The sequence below is a fragment of the Phalacrocorax carbo genome, chromosome 1, assembly GCF_963921805.1.
Source record: "Phalacrocorax carbo chromosome 1, bPhaCar2.1, whole genome shotgun sequence".
Taxonomy (NCBI): domain Eukaryota; kingdom Metazoa; phylum Chordata; class Aves; order Suliformes; family Phalacrocoracidae; genus Phalacrocorax; species Phalacrocorax carbo.
Window position 1 is genome coordinate 185,899,119 of NC_087513.1, and position 18,088 is coordinate 185,917,206.

General features: G+C 38.7%; 1 protein-coding gene across 1 annotated transcript in view; it reads left to right on the forward strand.

The window, feature by feature from the left end:
* COG3 (component of oligomeric golgi complex 3) overlaps nucleotides 1-18,088 on the forward strand; it is a 33,856-nt gene that overhangs the window by 7,347 nt on the left and 8,421 nt on the right. The window contains exons 8-17 of the mRNA XM_064440846.1: nucleotides 1,240-1,320; nucleotides 1,526-1,569; nucleotides 1,782-1,908; nucleotides 2,398-2,489; nucleotides 4,963-5,102; nucleotides 6,380-6,540; nucleotides 8,952-9,057; nucleotides 11,108-11,232; nucleotides 12,823-12,912; nucleotides 16,368-16,488. Of these exons, the coding sequence (XP_064296916.1) occupies nucleotides 1,240-1,320; nucleotides 1,526-1,569; nucleotides 1,782-1,908; nucleotides 2,398-2,489; nucleotides 4,963-5,102; nucleotides 6,380-6,540; nucleotides 8,952-9,057; nucleotides 11,108-11,232; nucleotides 12,823-12,912; nucleotides 16,368-16,488 (1,087 nt within the window). The remainder of the gene's footprint in view (nucleotides 1-1,239; nucleotides 1,321-1,525; nucleotides 1,570-1,781; nucleotides 1,909-2,397; nucleotides 2,490-4,962; nucleotides 5,103-6,379; nucleotides 6,541-8,951; nucleotides 9,058-11,107; nucleotides 11,233-12,822; nucleotides 12,913-16,367; nucleotides 16,489-18,088) is intronic.

Sequence of the window (18,088 nt, forward strand, 5' to 3'; positions counted from 1 at the left end):
AAATTAAAAGATGCTAGAATTGAGAACTGACAGACCTAAAAGAAGGGAATTTTAGACAGTGTTCATGGAAACTTTCTAAAGGATACTCCTGGAGTGAAGATCTTGGTTAAGTGGCATTGGACATTTTTCATGCTTGGTACAAAACTAGCTTTTATTTAAAAAAAAAAGTGCCATAGCTTGTTTTGATGCCATGACTGAGCTGAATTCAAACAGAATTGAACATCTCTGATAAAAAGCATGTCTACAGAAAGAGCTGATACCTTACTTCTGGATTTGAATTGCTGTGTAGCAGTTTTAAGTCAGGAAGGAGACCTCTTTTAGGAGCCAGATGACCTTCTCCTTCCCATCTACGTGGGGTTTTTGTGGATGTTTTGCTGCATGTTTTTCTGAAACATCTAATGTCTGCTTCTGCTAGAAGTGCAGCACTGGAACAGTGGTCTTTAGTTGTGATCAAGCACTGAGATTTCCTATTGCAACACTACAGGAAGTCTTGTCAGGTCTGGAAGGGGACTGATGAACTCGACATGTTCTTTGTTACTCCTCACACGTGGGTGTTTGGGGATTTTGATGTGTGTTTGTAGGACGATCAGGTTGCTTGCAGGGATAAAAGTAGGAGGTGGGGAGGGTGGAAGAGTTTTCCTGTCCTCACCATGTTTCAAGGGAAGGCCATCCACTGCTCTCTGTGCAGGGGAAAAAAGCCTAGTGGCTAAACTGTGTCTCTGCTCTGCTTTGTTAGCTTGGACTTAGTCAAATTCTAGGTCTGTCTGCCCAGCTGAGCTGGGGAACCGCAGCAGGAACTGCCTCAAAACTTGACATTCCAGTTGAAGCTTGAATGAGAGCTGAAACTTAGCTTCTCCGCCCTGGGATGGGCGGGTAAAAGGGAAATTTTGTCCCATTTCAGTACTACAGAGTAAGGAGCAACAACCAGTACTACTGTGGTAGGTCCAGAGAAAATTGTTGTCTCTAATGGAGGATGCTGTAATTACTGAAAGTGTAACTTTTGCTGTAGAGACTGTTGGCTGAAACTTTTGGTTTGGGGTTTGTTCTTCCACCTGGCTTTATCCGAGTTCTGAAACAAGCACGCGTTTCTAGGTGGAAAGTGGCAAAGAGCTGTTCCACTGGCAGTACAAGCATAAAGAACCAATACCCTGTTTTAGAGCCTAATTATCTCAGCCATTATATACTAGAAGCCAAATATAGTATTTTCCTTTTTAACCAATTACTCATCTCTTCTTTCAGGATCCTTCAGCTGTGCCAAATTCTGACAATGCCTTTACGCTGTTTTATGTAAAATTCAGAGCAGCTGCTCCCAAAGTCAGAGTAAGTAGGCTGGTCACTAGCTATTAAAATGGAAGCTGTGAAAATGGGGTTTGAATTTATCAGTAGTGTGAATGCAAGGATTGCATATTGTGCAAGTGTGAATGTCTAAAGATTGCATATTGTGTCCATGGAAAAACACTGCCAACTATTTTCCAATTATTAGAAAAAGTAATTTGCTGATGATACTTTTTCTTTTTTTGCATAGACGCTTATTGAACAAGTAGAGCAAAGATCTGAAAAAATGCCAGAGTGAGTATGTCTACATAATTTATTTTCAACAATTTTAAGTTTTGAAAATCTTTACTTTTGTCCAAGTACTGTTTAACACATCATATTTTTTTTTAAAAGAAAGCTTTAAAAACCTGAAATTATGTAGACCTAAAAGAGGATATTAGAATGAATTTTATGTGTACCAGAAAATGAGCTTCAGGATGCAGTTACTGTTCTAATTTCTTGGCTAGGTATCAACAAGTTCTCAATGAAATTCATCAGTGTTACCTCGACCAGAGGGAGCTTTTGCTTGGTCCAAGTATCGCTAGCACTGTTACAGAATTAACCAGTCAGAACAACAGAGATCATTGTGCTTTGGTAGGTAAAGGAGTCATGTGTTGTGGGGTTTTTATTATGTTTTAATCCCCCTCCCCTGAGTAAAACGTACTTATTTAATTCAGTCATTTACATGCAAAATTGTCATTTTTGTTTGTGGTTTTGAATCATTAAAATTTTACTAATATTTTCAGGTAATGCATATTTAGTGGAAGATTTTTCTGTAAAAACTCTGCTCTGCTACAAACCTTGCTTGCAAAAGCATAAAATGTGGATGCCTAGATTTAATCAGAAACAAAAAGGGACAGAAATTGCACAATGAGCTTTTATTTGGCTAGTAACATGTCTTCAGTCCTTAGTTTTATAGTTGATCTCAGTAACTTTGAATTTCTCAAAGCTTTAATTTAATCATAGCTGTAGTGATAGTAATACAACATATAATATAATGATATAATATCTGTAATACCTCCTGTGGTACTGATGCCAAGAAAATAAATCAATGATCTATTATTTGTACTTCTGTGAATACAGGTACGAAGTGGTTGTGCCTTTATGGTCCATGTATGCCAGGATGAACACCAGCTTTACAATGAGTTCTTCACAAAACCAACACCAAAACTGGAGTAGGTGGTACATGCTGGTTTTGTTTTACTGCATGTTAGATTTACTATGCTGTGATATAGAAGACAATGTTATATGGCAAATAAGGTTGTATTGAAATGGGTTGGTAAGAACCAGCAAGAAAAAAATAACCTTAATCACTTTATGCCTCAGATTTTGATGATGTTCTTTTTTTTATCTTTTTCTTCAAGTGAAGCTGATAGTTTAGATTCTCCATAAATAACCTTAGTAATGTAAATGCTCTGTAGATGGTCTGAAAGAGATAAAGACACATGGTTGCTTTGGAAATAGCTGTAGAAGTTCACAGTGCTACGTCTCTCATCTGTATTTGTACTGCCTCTATGCCTATGGTTTGCACAGTCAGTTGCAGAAGTGCTTTTGATTTATTTCAGTGTAGAATTAAGCTGATGAACTCTAGTCATTTTTCATCAAGGATTTAGATTAGTGAGCTGCCCTTACCGTCAAGGAAAATTGGCATGTGCCTGTACGTGGGCTGAACGGCAGGCAAGGTAGGGGACACCTGACAAGAACAGTATCTGTATCTACTCTGCCTAAATCTAGAAGAGGGACAAGCTGTTGTATTCACATGTTAATTGCATTATAAAAGTATTGTAAGTTTTTTACAACAAAGCTGTAATATTAGAACAATTGAGTAGATTATGCCACTTCTCATATTTTCTGGTATGTTTTAATAATGATATTTAATTTTGAAATTTGGGCATGTCATGTTCCCTTGCTATGAAGTTCATAACTAAAGTATATTCCTATTAATATAACAGAGACACTGGTTTTGAATGTTATATTGTCTTAAAATCAAGTACAACTTGAGTTGAATAAGTGCAACCTGGGAAAAATACTGCCTGCTACCCTCCCTGTCCTCTAAAGCTAAAGGAAAACCATAAACACATAAAGCCTCACTAGAAATAACCGGTAGTGCCAGAGCAGTAGCAATCTTTCTCGTTTCTGAGAAATTGAGGTCTCGTGTGGGACGTGCTCAGGGTTTGAGGTGACCTAACTCAATTGGTTTAAGAACCAATTTAGCTATCTCAGTCCAAATACTGAAGTAAACATCCCTAATTTAAATAGGTATAAACTATTGTTCAGACAGAAATGTTGTCGCTATTGCTCTGCACACCAAGAATGAGAACAGACTTCGGATTATTTTTGAATCTTGATAGAAAGTAGTTACCTCCTTTCATAGGAACTTGTTTCCCTTTTTTGCCTACATGTAAATAAAATGTTTTGAGGAAAATATTTCAAATAGTGACTACTTTAGTAGGTTTTTCTTAGCTGCGTAATGAATAGCCTCATGTTTTATCTGAACTGCTGAGGTGCTCTGAAGGCATAATAGCTAGGTGTCTATGTACAGGTAAGAGTTTACTGAAAATCTAGCCAAAGGCAGAGGCCTGAGGTTGTGTTGTCTTTAATAAGGCTGTTGGAACTTTCTCCTTTGTTTCTGCTTTTAACATGGAGCGTTACTGTTTTATCAAGTTGCTTGTAAGTCTATAGAATACAACAGAAGAGAGAGATTCAACGTGTTTCTTCTGCGAGCATTCTTTTGTGAGCATTTTTTGTTCGCGCTCTGAGAGGGACTGAAGTGTCCTTGTCCTATTGACAGACATTCTTAATGAATTAGAAAAAAAAAATATAGTGCAGTAAACTCAACTGTACCACACTGTAAATACTTAGATATTCTTACTGTTTGTGTTTCCAAGTGTAACTGGGGAATTACTTGATTTTCAGCTACTGGCAACAGCATTATTAGGTAATATGTGATTAGTGCAGAGAGCTCAGAGAATGGCAAAAATGTCTAGAATGAATGCTGCTGGTGCCTTAATGAAGATGTGCATCACTTCAAAGAGGAAAGACAAAAATAAATTGAAGTGGGATTTCTGGTGTTTCGTATTGGACTGATGTTGTAGCTTCAGTTAGATTGGAAAGCGTGCCCCGCAATGTTGGAAGTTGTTACGGAAAAGGTTACCAAGCGTCTCTTCCTGTGTCCCTCTTGGTGTGCTCCTGCTTCTAATGAACTATTGAGCACTTGGAATCAGATGAGCCTTTTCTCAAGGGAAAATTGGGGGTATGATTCTGAGCTCAGCCAGGAGTATTTCTTTACACAGAAGCTGGGTAAAACAGTTGGCAGAATCTTCCCTTTGTGACAGGTAGAGTTGTCATTTCGGGTTTTTTGTTTCAGATTTTTAATCTTTTTTTTTTAATTTTAAAATTAGTTCAAAACTGTACCACCATTTTAGCAGTTGGTATCTTACATCTCTTAAAAGACATGGTAGAAAATCAGGTGTTCATGTTTTAAACAGTCCTTTTTAAAGTCTTCTGTGATGCTGTGTTGCATTGTTTCCTTACACTCCTTTTAAAAATCTGTGCCATAAAATAATCCACATTTGTGATAAAATTTTGTTTTGGAATTGCAGGATCCTGAAAGTGTTTTGCTTTGTTGTTTTTTTTTTTTCTTCATAGTGAACTCTTGGAGAAGTTGTGTCTTTCATTGTATGATGTCCTGAGGCCAATGATCATCCATGTCATTCACTTAGAGACCCTTTCTGAACTCTGTGGGATTCTCAAAAATGAGATGCTTGAAGATCACGTACAGAACAATGGTAACTTATAGATGGAACCTGATTGTTTTTAACTGTCATCTTGACTGATAAAATTATAAAATTGCATAGGCAAAAATTGCCTAGATTTTTTTCTTTCTAATGGGTCTTAAACATGTCAAAGATGAGATGAGGTAAGGTTATTTTAAATATTTTTTTTCATTTATAATAGAAAGGTTTTTATTTATGCTTCTGTGTATATCTTACTTTAAATTAATACACTGATGTTAGAGTCCTGTTTTCTCTAGATTCTACAAATGCAAGCAAGCATCCACCCAGTGCATATACATGCACCAGGATTGATTTAAATGAACTTTTCAAATGAATGAATTGCTTTGCTTGGCCCTGCTAATGCCTCATCTGTGTAGAGCTTTCTGCATACGTGATGATGAAGCAAAGGAATGCAGATTTTTTCATTCTCCTTGACGTAGTGTTTCCCACACTAGAAACTGTAACTTCAGCAGAGGAGTTACAGAGCTGACAGATTTTTGAGTTTTGGTAGTGTTCAGAGCTCACAGTCTCATAGAAGTGAGGTGACCATCAGGAAAAAAGTCTGGTGTATCATTTCCTTAGTATGACCAATGCATAATGGAATCATTTCACAGTCTTGCACCAAGCGATAAATAGAAATCGTACTTGGTAGCTGGTATATTACACAGCGTAGCTCTTTGTCTCTGAAGCTGTGCCAATATCATGAAGAATTGCTCGTTTTCCTGGAAGTAGAATTGTAACACTGTTGGGGGTGAGGGATAAATTGGTGGCGTAATCTTTTGGCTAATCTTAAGAAGTGACTTTCTACTACTTAAACTCAGGCTGATACAATAGTTCTTAAGTTGGATGTGAGCTGCTTTGGATCATCTGTCCCGGTAGGTAGATGAGTTAGCTTGTCAGCTCTCGACTGTCACATTGCAGGCGTTGGCTATGATAAAACCAAAGCACGTTGGTTTGGTGTCCAAGCAGAAATGTTACTTGACGTACCCAGGTCTCAAGTAATGAGAATGCTTAATTCTAACATGGCACCTGATGTTATCAGTGTGAGATTGCATTTTTGCAATCTAATGAAAATTTGGGGGGGCTGAAGCAACTGCAACATGGAGTTCAGTAATTCCTTGTTCATCATAAATTTGTCTGCATGCCGCTGTTCCAAAGAGTCTGACTTCACCTGCAGCAAGCCAGTTTTGTGATGGTTCTATATGCAATACTTCAAACTTTTGTGTCTGTAAGCTTGTTTTGTAATTAAATTAACAAATTTGTACCTTTTTTTTTTTGACCTTTGTCAGCTGAACAACTCGGTGCATTTGCAGCTGGTGTCAAGCAGATGTTAGAAGATGTACAAGAGCGTCTTGTCTATAGGACGCATATTTACATTCAGACTGATATCACAGGCTACAAGCCTGCTCCAGGCGATCTTGCATATCCTGACAAGCTGGAAATGATGGAGGTATAGCATCAGATTTTTTATTGTCCTTGATTGTTTTTGGTTTTATACGCAGTATATACAGTTGTGCAGTATAGTGCTTTGCAGATGGGGTTTTCCAGTTCTTAGGTGTATTTATGATTACTGGCACCATCAAGTTGGCACCTGCTGATTAAATTATGACCCTAAACTAGATGTCAAACTCGGTAAAACTGGTGATAGTTCTCACAGTTAACAGTTAGATAAAACTTGAAGCTTCTAAATTTTCTCTCGTAACAGTAAAATTTTTTTTACTTTCATAAGTAGTAGGTATTATCCAGTGTATTTTCTAGTCGAGCTGGCATTGAAGAGAAGCATTAGACAGGCACAGTTAGCTGCAAGTTTGTTTTCAAAATTACTTGTTAACTAGTGTTTGGTATGCATGTGTGTACACTATGCACAGGCAGTGTGAGGGGCGACTTGCTTGTACCTTCAGATAATTTAACATGTCAGCAATGGTTTCCAGTAGCCTTTTGCAAGTTCTTATCAGTATTAGTTGTTTTTGTAGTTGTTCCAAGCCCTTTGAGTCAATGTTACTGTTAAAAAGAATCAAACTAATTCTACTTATTATAAAAGGTTAATACTATATTGATGAATGAATTGATGAATAAAACTACTCATAGAAAAAAGTGGCTGATGAAAGACTTTAAATTAGTTTTTGACTAAAGCAAACTGTGTTTGATATGCAACTGAAAGGTGGCACTGCATGGGAGGGATCAAGCACAATAAAGATTCCCCGCCCCCCAAAATAACTGTTGCCTTTCACTTTAAAATGAAAGGCCCAAGCTGTCAAAGGATTGAGCTGATTCAGAATGGCAGTTCTGACATGGACTGGGAAGATCCAGATTTTATTGCTCTATTCTGCTTTCCATCTATCTACCAGAATAGCTGGTGGTGCTTAGAGAATTGTAGGACTTACTTGCAGCTGACCACTTGGTAGAGAAGCTGTTGTTTGACTTCAGAGTCAGAGCTTTACTCAAATAAAATGCAGCAGCTTTATAGCTATATATATATATCTATATCTATCTTCCTGTGGGCTGGAAGAAACTAACATTGTATTGACTGTACCTTATTGTGTTCCATTCTTGCCTGTAAACAGACAAACACTGCAAGAAACTTCTTAGTACTGACCTCAGGTTGCTATAACCTTGTCTTTATACATGTCAAGAGCTTTTATTATATTACAGTTTATTCTTTGGTCATTATAAGGGACATGAATAGATTTTTAGGAAAGCATTTACAAGTCCTGAAGCTAGTGAGTTTGTAGATTACTTGCCTTTTATGCTGAAAGCTTAAGGACTAATAAGCTTTTGAAGAAAAAGCAAAAATAACAATTGAGAAGCCCACCACTCAAAACGTAGCCGAATGGGATCCCTCTCTTCAGAACAACTAGTGATCAGAAGTTTTACTAGTGTAACTGTTAAGATTGCAGGTTGTGTTTGGTTTGGTTTGGTGGTTTTTTTTCTAAAATGGTGTGACTAGAACTGCATAAGAAAATGATTGTGAGAACTTTTTAATGTTAGCTATAACTTTTTTAGGCAAGCAATACAGATACTTAGTCTACACAAGGCCTTATTTTCTAACTAGAGTCCTATGGCCGTTCAGTTAGGAACAAGAAGAAAGTGAGTTTTACAGTTCATTCTGAACCAAGAAATGATCCTGTTCTTCATGTGTCCTTGTAGGACTCCAGTTTTTGCCTGGTTTGAGATTCATTTTGCTACTTGATGCTTTTAAACCTCAAAACCTTGCTATTTAGAGAGACCTTCTGTCTGAGTAAATGAATTATTAAAATGTTAAAAGCACAGGGCAGAAATATTTCTTCTGCTGTTCTGCTCAAATATTAATGCAGTTCTTTGCCTGTTCTTGCTGCCTCTCATTGCTTTGAGCAGACCAAGTAGTGAAAAAGCTTGAAATATGGAAGTGTTGAGTAATGTTAGGGGAAAGCTTTTTCTTGAACTCCTGCAGGGAATAAACTAGAGAGTACTTTGGGGCCATCTGCAGATATCAGGAGTAAAGCCATCACAGAAGTTACCTTTATGAAATCCAAGTGAGTGTTGAACTGGGTTCCCCTATTTTGAGCTTCTCTTTCTAGGTGACTTCACTGGTTATTGCTTAGAGAACAGTAGAAACAGGCAAACTTGGAAGAACAGTGCTTTACACAGATCTGTGATACTTGTGAATCTTAGTTTGATTTATTTATTGAAATGTTTCTGCTACTGTTGTGGAAGCATCTGTTTTTATCTCTTTTAATGTCTTTGAAACACTGGGGAGCTGAGTGTAGCTGACTCCTTTTGCAATTTAGTATACTTTTCTCTATAGTAATCAAAGCAGCATAATGCTGCTTAAATTAAGGAGGAAAAAAAAAGAATTAAAATGTGGTATATCTTCCTCTGCAGCAAATTGCACAGAGTTTAAAAGAGGAACAGAAGAAGCTGCCATCTGAAGCTTCATTTTCAGATGTCCGGCTAGAAGATCCTGACTCGTGCAGCTTAGTTAAATCTGGTATGAAATATATTTCATGTTGTTAAATAAATGCATAAAGCTTGTGGAGACCATGAGCTTAGCTTGAACTATCAGTGAGAAACTTCCATGTATCTAAAGGGTTATTTTCCTAGAGAGATTTCATAAGAGAAATTAATAAGAGATTTTCCTAGGTGAACTTTGTATTAGGGTTCTTAATAACTTGGGGTTTTTTGGAATGTGAAACAACTTAATCTTTTTCTTTTGGTGGCATTTCTTTGTGATTCCAGTGCAACGCGTTTTGTGAAGCAACTGCTTTTGTACCTGACAGCACCTACAGTACTTTGTATAAAACTGAGCTTCTATATTCTCTACTGCAAAGTAGCCCTACCATCAGGATGTATACTTAAGGATGCTTCTGTTTGTTAGCTGTGCCAAGATGGGAAAGGTGGTTTGGTGTGTCAGGCATGTCTCTTAAATGAATGCTGTGAGCATCTAGGAGTGTCTTGTGTGTGTGCCTTTACCTGAGAAGGCAACTTCTTCCTTTGAATGCCTTTCCGCTTGCTGAAACCAGTTAGTAATTTTAGCTCTTTACAATAATTCAGAATATAGTCTTTGACTCTTTAAATATGTGACCCATGTGCCTGTAAATTACAGTGAACTGGAAGCAAATTCCATGAAATGTGGCTCTTTTTGATGCCAGTCATTTGAGTGTTACAACCCTTTAAATTTTTGTCTAAGATCCATATAGACTTTTCCCTTTATTTTATCATTGTTCAGAGAATGGTACAGTGTTATTTTTCCCAACAGCACCTTTCTCAGCTCTTTGTCAGTTGTTTGTCCTATTCTTTTTGATTACCTGGTAGTCTCTTGCTTTCAGCTTGCAAGGCCTGCAAAGGTCTTTCTGGCTGTTTCTAGCTGGACTCAGCAAATCCTGTTGAGAGTGGAGTTCATCTTGCTTCTAGCCAGGTGTGTGGCGTTCACAAGTCCTGTAAATCCCACCTGCATTCAGGAGGTGGAAGAAGCCTGTATGGTGTAATTTGAAGATAAGTGTCTGAGATAATTGGGATTATTTGCCCTTCAAAGGTGTGTCTCCCCCATTATCATTGCCCACAGGAGTAGCTGAAGTGACTAATAAATAGCCTAGGAACCTCAAACTGACAACTGAGGTCTTACAGGCCTTCTAGTTACTGTGACAATACATTTATTGTTGCAAAAGGTAGAAGATATTGCTGAATTATTTTAGACAATTCCTGCACTGATGACATAAACACGTCACAAGTGCTAATTCCATCATTAGGTAAAACCTAAAAATTTTACTCTTTTTTGAGTGCTAATTGGAATCAGAGTCCTGATGCTATTGTCTCAGCTGTTTCCTAGGATTTAAGGACAAAATGAAAATAATACAAGACTTCTGTCCATCAGGTGCTGTGAAAATCCATTTTGAGTGTACAGAATTACAAAGGTTACCCAGGAGGTAACCTTTTTTTATGAATACTTTTTTATGAATACAACCTCCTCATGACAAAACTGGTTTTACCATTATTTTTGTGGTTATTAACATGATGTTTAAACCCTACACTTTCTGCAACTGTTTAATCCATGTAGGATTATCCTCAGCAGAAAAGAAAGAAGGAAAGCATTGAAGAAGTAAAAGTGATGGAATGTTTTTTTCCTGTTTTTGGTTGTTGGTTTTTTTTTTCTGAGTATCTCTTGTAGTTCCCTGATCTTGACCATTTTTTTTTCTTGTATGCTTTTTTCCCAGTAATTGTTTGATCATTTCAGCTGTTGAGCTAAGGGGGGGGGGGAGGGATTTTCATTGGAGACATGCCTGTAAAACTAAACTCTTTAAAAAAGGTCGAGCTGGGCCACCCCTGAAAGCCAACTCATGTCTCACAGCCATGCGCTCTGTACACATCGGAAATCTAGTACTCACCTGCTCAGCAGGAAGACAAAAACCTAATATGTTTGGGTGCAATAAAATGTGTCTTATCACTGTGGAGTCAGTATAAAGGCAGTCGATACTGCAGTCTCCTTCAGTCAAAAGGGCAGATGGGCAACTTTTTAATGTGTGTATTTTACTTTTAAACAGGTTCAGCAGAATCCCTTAATCCCAGGCACCAGACAACGATTTCACCAGCAGATCTGCATGGAATGTGGTATCCTACTGTCAGAAGGACTCTAGTGTGTCTCTCCAAACTGTACAGATGTATAGACGTATGCAAAAATTTCTTTATCTAATTTTTTTAAGTGAAGCTAGAATTGTGTAGCACCATGTCTAAATATTGTAATGTAAATTAGGAATGGACAATTACTGACCTCTGTTATCTCTTGTTCTTTTTGCTGCTATCTCTATGTAAAACAAGTGAACTGACAAATTTACATCATAATTTCAAGACAATTTTGTATTTGTAGAATTAGAAAAGAGGCACTGGTTTGAACATCTATTGTTTTTGCTATTATAGAAATACTTCAGTGTCTGATGCTCAAGATACTTATTGCACCAAAGTTGAGGCGTGAATAGGACACAAAAGAATAGAAAGTTCTGGGTTGATTATAGAGAATGATCTTATTGCTGAAACTACTGGGAAAATGTGTTTCTTGCTATGTCCTTTGCAGGACATCAGACAAGGTGATGTTTCTGGACTTAAAAATGCTGACTCTACTACATCCACATTTTGGAAATGTGCTCAAAAATGTTTTGTGGCACATCTTTTCACCTTCCAAAATGTGGGAGACGTTTCCAAAGTTTTAAAACAGTAGGAATCTTTGTCTAACAAACAAAAGCGGTGTTTACTTCACAAGTATTTTGAGACTTGCCCTTTAGAGTCTTATTTACATTTGTCACCTAATAGCATAGAAGGCTAATAAGTCTCTGAGAAACATAATGTGAGTGTTTTTGCTTTTCTGTACATGTTGTATCTTTATTTAATGCATTTCAAAAATATCTTTTTGTTATGTGAAACTGCTACCAAGATGTTATTTCTTAAAAAGAAGCTGAAAAATATTAATACTTTATTGCTTAATATATCAATCTCATTAAAGATAAATGAGTATTTGCCCTTGTTTTCAGCTCAACCTTTGGAGATGAGGTCGTTTTTGTGTTGTTTGCAAGGCTTATTTATAGTGTGTCTGCACAGTGATTTATTTTTTCACTGAGATATTCTAGCAGAACCGGTATGCCTTGCCTGCACTCGGTAGATAGGAGAAGACATGAATGAAGTGGCACTGGCAAATCTTAGGGCAGTCAGGGCTGTCATGTACTACATTGGAGTGCTGGTGGAGGCAAGCTGTGCTCCTACGCCTAGCTCAGCTGTACGATCGAGTTACTCTGTGTCACCTGGGCCATGGCAGCTGTCATGTTTGTTTATTAACCTGGTGCAAATGTGAGGTAATTTGAGTTTGCCTGAGGTTAAGCTCACTGGAATGATCTCATGTCTGTTGCAAGTATAAATTGCACACAGAGGTAGTTACCCTGACACGTGAAGTGTCTAGTCAGGTTATCCAACAAGCATGGTTCAAGCCGTTAGCTCCGAATGCATTAGGTGTCACTACCCAGGTGCAAAATCAGAGCCAGGAGGTGAACAGGGCATGCTTGGATGTGTACCTGTATGCAGTCTAAGTGCCGTAGCAAACTTTTATGTATGAAAGCTCAATCCTGTCTTTGTGCGTTTAGATGACACGTTTGCAGCTAACCAGCCTAGAGTTCTGTGTGCTGGCAAGCACATCCTGCACAAGCTACAACTCTTGAATTCTGCTTAAGCTTTGTTAACACGTTTTTTTGGTCTGATTTCCTCTTCCCTGCAGAGGGCAGTGTTTCAGGGATTATCGCAAGAGGCCTTATCTGCCTGCATCCACTCGCTGCTGGGAGCTGCTGATTCTATCAGCAAAAACAAGGTCAGAACCTGTGCTTTGGGTATGATTTCGTCCCCACCCCCCCGCCGTATCTCCAGCCATGAAGCAGTTGTTCAGAATCCTACTGAAATCTCAGTGAAAGCATGTTTCTCTGCCCCTAGAGACCTGATGGATTTGCCAGCTTTTAGTTACAGTTAATGTATTGTAAAGCAAAGATAATGATTCACACGCTAGCCTCTCTGAAAAGGTGGAATACAAATTGTAGCAATCGTGTTTACAGGCTGCTCTAGCTCATGTGAATTCAATCACGTGATACCTAAAGAAAAATGCTGCTAGAAGTCTTTGCTCACTATATTTGTTTTCATTGCCTGTTACTCTTTTTTCTCTGCATCCATTGTTTGAGTTTTCAAAATTCTAAGTATTCACTGGGAAGAGTTACTAAGTACTCTCCACTCAGAACTGTCTGTAATCAAAAGGTTTGATCTGATGTGTTACTCAGAATTCCATGCAGTTTCATCAAGTCATTTTAACCTTAAAGTATTACTTCGAGTAGTTGGAGTAAACATTCCTTTTTCCTGTTGCAATTCCTTTAATAGAAATGCTGTAGTGTTTTGCTAATTCCTAACAGCCAGGAATTGAATTTAAAACAAAACAACAACAAAAAAACCGGAAGTCTTAGTAGGCTAAAATTTTTTGATTTCTATAAGCAGTAGATATTTCGTAATGAAAAAAAACCTGTTTTAAAGTCTTTCTTTTGACTTTAAGTATCCGTTAAGTGTAGTATCTTTAAAAAGAAATTCAAACCGTGTTTCCTTCTAGCTTGAGCAGGTAACTATTCCGTATAGAATCATTTAGGTTGGAAAGGACCTTTAAGGTCATTGAGTCTAACTGTTAACCCAGCACTGCCAAGTCCACCACTAAATCCTGTCCCTAAGCACTGCATCTACATGACTTTTAAATACCTCCAAGGATGATGACAACCACCGGCCTGTGCAGCCTGTTCCAATGCCTGAGTAAAGAGATTTTTCCTAATACCCAATCTAAACCTCCCTTGGGGCAACCTGGGGCCACTCCCTCTTGTCCTATCGCTAGTTACTTGGGAAAAGAGACCAACACCCACCTCACTACAACCTCATTTCAGGTAGTTGTAGAGAATAAGATCTCCCCTCAGCCTCCTCTTCTGCAGACTAAACAACCCCAGTTCCTTCAACCTCTCCTCATGAGACTTGCTCTGCAGACCCTTCACCAGCTACGTTGCCCTTCTCCGGACATGCTCCAGCAAGTTGAGGTCTGTCTTATAGTGAGGGGCCCAAAACTGCACACTACTCGAGGTGCAGCCTCACCAGTGCCAAGTACAGGGACACAATCACCTCCCTGCTCCTGCTGGCCACGCTGTTCCCGATACAAGCCAGGATGCAGCTGGCCTTCCTGGCCACCTGGGCACACTGCTGGCTCACATTCAGCCAGCTGTCAGCCAGCACCCCCAGGTCCTTCTCTGCTGGGCAGCTTTCCAGGCACTCTTCCCCAAGCCTGTAGCGTTGCCTGGGGTTGTTGTGACCCAAGTGCAAGACCTGGCACTTGACCTTGTTAAACCTCATACAGTTGGCCTTGGCCCATCAATCCAGCCTATCTAGATCCCTCTGCAGAGCCTTCCTACCCTCGAGCAATCAACACTCCTTCCCAACTTGTGTCATCTGCAGACTTACTGAGGGTGAACTCAATCCCCTCATCCAGATAGTTGATAAAAGATATTGAACAGAACTGGCCCCAGAACTGAGCCCTGTGGAACCCCAGTCATGACCAGCCACCAACTGGATTTTAGCTCTGTTTGCTGCTACTCTCTGGGCTTGGCCATCCAGCCAGTTTTTTACCCAGCAAAGAGTAGATGAGTCCAAGCCATGAGCTGCCAGTTTCTCTAGCGGGATGCTGTGGGAGACAGTGTCAAAGGCTTTGCTGAAGTCCAGGTGTAGACAACATCCACAGCCTTTCCCTCATCCACTAGGTGGGTCACCTGGTCATAGAAGGAGATCAGGCTGGTCAGGCAGGACCTGCCTTTCATGAACCCATGCTGGCTGGGCCTGATCCCCTGGTTGTCCTGCACTTGCCTGGTGAGTGCACTCAGGATAAACTGCTCCATAACCTTCCCTAGCACTGAGGTCAGGCTGACGGGCTCTAGTTCCCTTGATCTTCCTTCTGGCCCTTCTTTTAGATGAGCATCACATTGGCAAGCCTCCAGTCATCTGGGCCCTCCCCAGTTAGCCAGGAATGCGGTTAAATGGAGAGTGGCTTGGTGAGCACTTCTGCCAGTGCCCTCAGTACGCTTGGGTGGATCCCATCCAGCCCCATAGACGTGTGAGTGTTTAAGTAGTGTAGCAGGTCACTAACCATTTCCCCTTGGTTTATGGGGGCTTCATTTTGCTTCCCATCCCTGTCTTCCAGCTCAAGGGGCTGGGTACCCCAAGAACAACTGGTCTTAACTATGTAATGATTTCAGAGTTTTACAGTTAATTATCCATTCCAGCACTGTGTAATGGGTCAGCATTGACTTAAAGTATTGCAGAGAACGAAACTGATCCTGCAGTGAGCCCTAGTTAGGTTAGGCAAGGACTTCCGTCTGTTCCACTTGGTTCTTAATGTGTGTTAATTTAACATTATCTGGTGAAATTGTGCATAAGAACAAAATAAAAATCAAGAAACCCTGCCACCACTTATTTTTACTAAACATTTCTATTTGATAAAACTGCAGATTTAAAACTAATTTCTTCTTTAGTATTTTATCTAATACTATATCAAGGAAAGTTCCTTTCCAGCTTGCAATAGCAATTTGAATTCTTGGGTCCTGTTCCATTTACCTCAGTGAGCCATGAACTTCAAAGATCAAAAGCAGCATGCAGTATAAAGCACATAGCTAAAATAACAAGCAGTGCAAAACTGATTGCCTTGGTGGTATGAACATGGCCTTGTTTTATTCTTTGTATCTTTGCTTTGCATTTAATGAGATGAGAAAAATGCTTTGTAAGACCTTTGTACAGTGGCACCATTAATGTTTCTGTAATAACCTTGATTATCTGTGTGGCTTTTTCTAGTCATCGTAGTGATTAAAAAAATTCTAGAACCTTATGTTTTTTAATTATAAATCATAAGAATGACGTGAAATAATTCCTGTCTCTTATGAAGAGTAAGTTTGTATCTTTTAAATAATGGATACCTGTACCTAATGTGGACACTTAGTAATATAGCTGTGAAATCTAATTCTTCTAAGAACGGTCAATAAAGTCTGCTTCTGTAGAGCAATGTGTTAGGAACAGTACAGAAGTGGGATTTCTTGATCCCAGAGTGTAGTTAATGGTACTACAGACTAATGGAAAAAGCTTGTTAGTAAGATTATTAGTATTAATTTTATTATAGGAAGTAACTAATAGAAGTGGAGGTGTTGAAACTTTTCGTTTAATTGGGTTTTTTTACATGTAACGCATGTTCTTTCTCTTGTGCTGTAGACCCAGGTTGATGGACAGCTTTTCTTAATAAAACACCTTTTGATTCTTCGTGAACAAATTGCTCCTTTCCACACTGATTTCACCATTAAGGAAATTTCCCTGGACCTTAAGAAAACTAGAGGTACTAAACAGTTGCTGGTTACAGAACGGGATGGGTTTATCCTCCCTTAATGTGCCGGCAAAAGTTCTAGGTTTATTTTATGTTCACTTGCAATGACCTGTTCGCTTGTTCTAATCTCTTGCTTTGTTCTTATCTTCTCTGAAAAATGTAAAACCTTTCTCTTATTCAGGGCGATTTAAGATGTATCTAACATTCTTTATTTTTTCTTTGTATGGAATACATTTGACTGATTTTTGCTGCTGACCTAACTTATTTATACAGTCCTTTTTAAGAACAGCTAAATAATCTACATTTCTGTTGCACAGAGAGGTCTTTCCCCTTTTCTGACCCTTTAAAGGGATGTCTTTTGTTACTGTTGTTTAACGGGTGAATTTAACAATAGTTGACTCGTCTAGAAGAAATTAAGATTTCCTAGACAGTTCTGTGAAGTATTGTTTAGGAAAAGGTTTCTTATATTGCAAGTTCAATCAGCAGTATTGTTGAATAATTTTACATAGCAACTGTGTGTGTTGTAGGAAGGGAAAATAAAGAGTAGTAGCCATGGTCATGATTTTTAAAATTGTTCTATAGTTCCTTTGTAAAATGCAGAAAAAAACTTTTCAGTACAAAAATGAACTGTCATCCACTTGTCAAGTTTATACAGATAATGGGAAAATAATTGGAAGCATGTCAGATTTCTCCCCTTCCCTTCCAGAAGAGTAAGCTGAAGAAATAACTCTTTCCTGCCATCTAATATGCTATCGTTTAACTCTGAAGCAAGCAATTCTTACACTAACCATTTCGCCTGTTGCATTTGAACATCAATGAAACCTCCGACCTGTTGAGTAGTTTCTAGTTGACTGGAGGTTAAAGGGCAAATACATCCTTTTGGTGTCTTGTCCTGGCTGACACACAAGTTTGTTCTCAGTCTTCATTTAATTGAATAAATTTTTGTGCCAGCTAGTGCTTTGCAGGTGGTGGTGGTAAGTAATGGAAAACACTTTCTTTATATTGGGTGGTGGCGGTGGTGTTAAAAAGGCGTACATTGCGTGTAATTCTTAATGTAGTGTAGCAAAGGCCAGTAGGGCTTTTATATTTGGGATGAGCTGTAGAAGGAAAATTACATGGCTAATAGGAGTTTTACTGTGTTTTAGCCAAGCTTTCTGCACATAGATGTAAGATTTAATCTGGGATTTATAGACAAAGGGACACTGCTTAATGTAAAAGTCATGCTTCCATCCAATTTGTTTTTTTAAAGCAGTGAAATGCTAAGGTTCGTGTAACTGAAGTATACAGCGGGGAGAAGTAACTTCCATGCTGAGTAGCTCATCGGTTTCTAATCAAGAACTTAGGCTTTTTTTGGAATCAGTGAAGTTTCTGGGAAATAATTCAGAGAACAAAATGAATCCTTCTCTGTGGACTCCTTTAACTGCATAGGAGAGCAGATTCTTAGTTCAGTGCAAAACCTACATGCCTACATACCTTGTACTCCCTCTTTGTTTAATGCCTTTGGTGGCACTTCTTTAACTCTTAGGTCTTGTTTCCCTCACATTGTTTTATACAGCAAGAGGAGCACAGAATTGCTTTTGAAATGGGGAAAAAAAAAAAGCAGATGGATGTG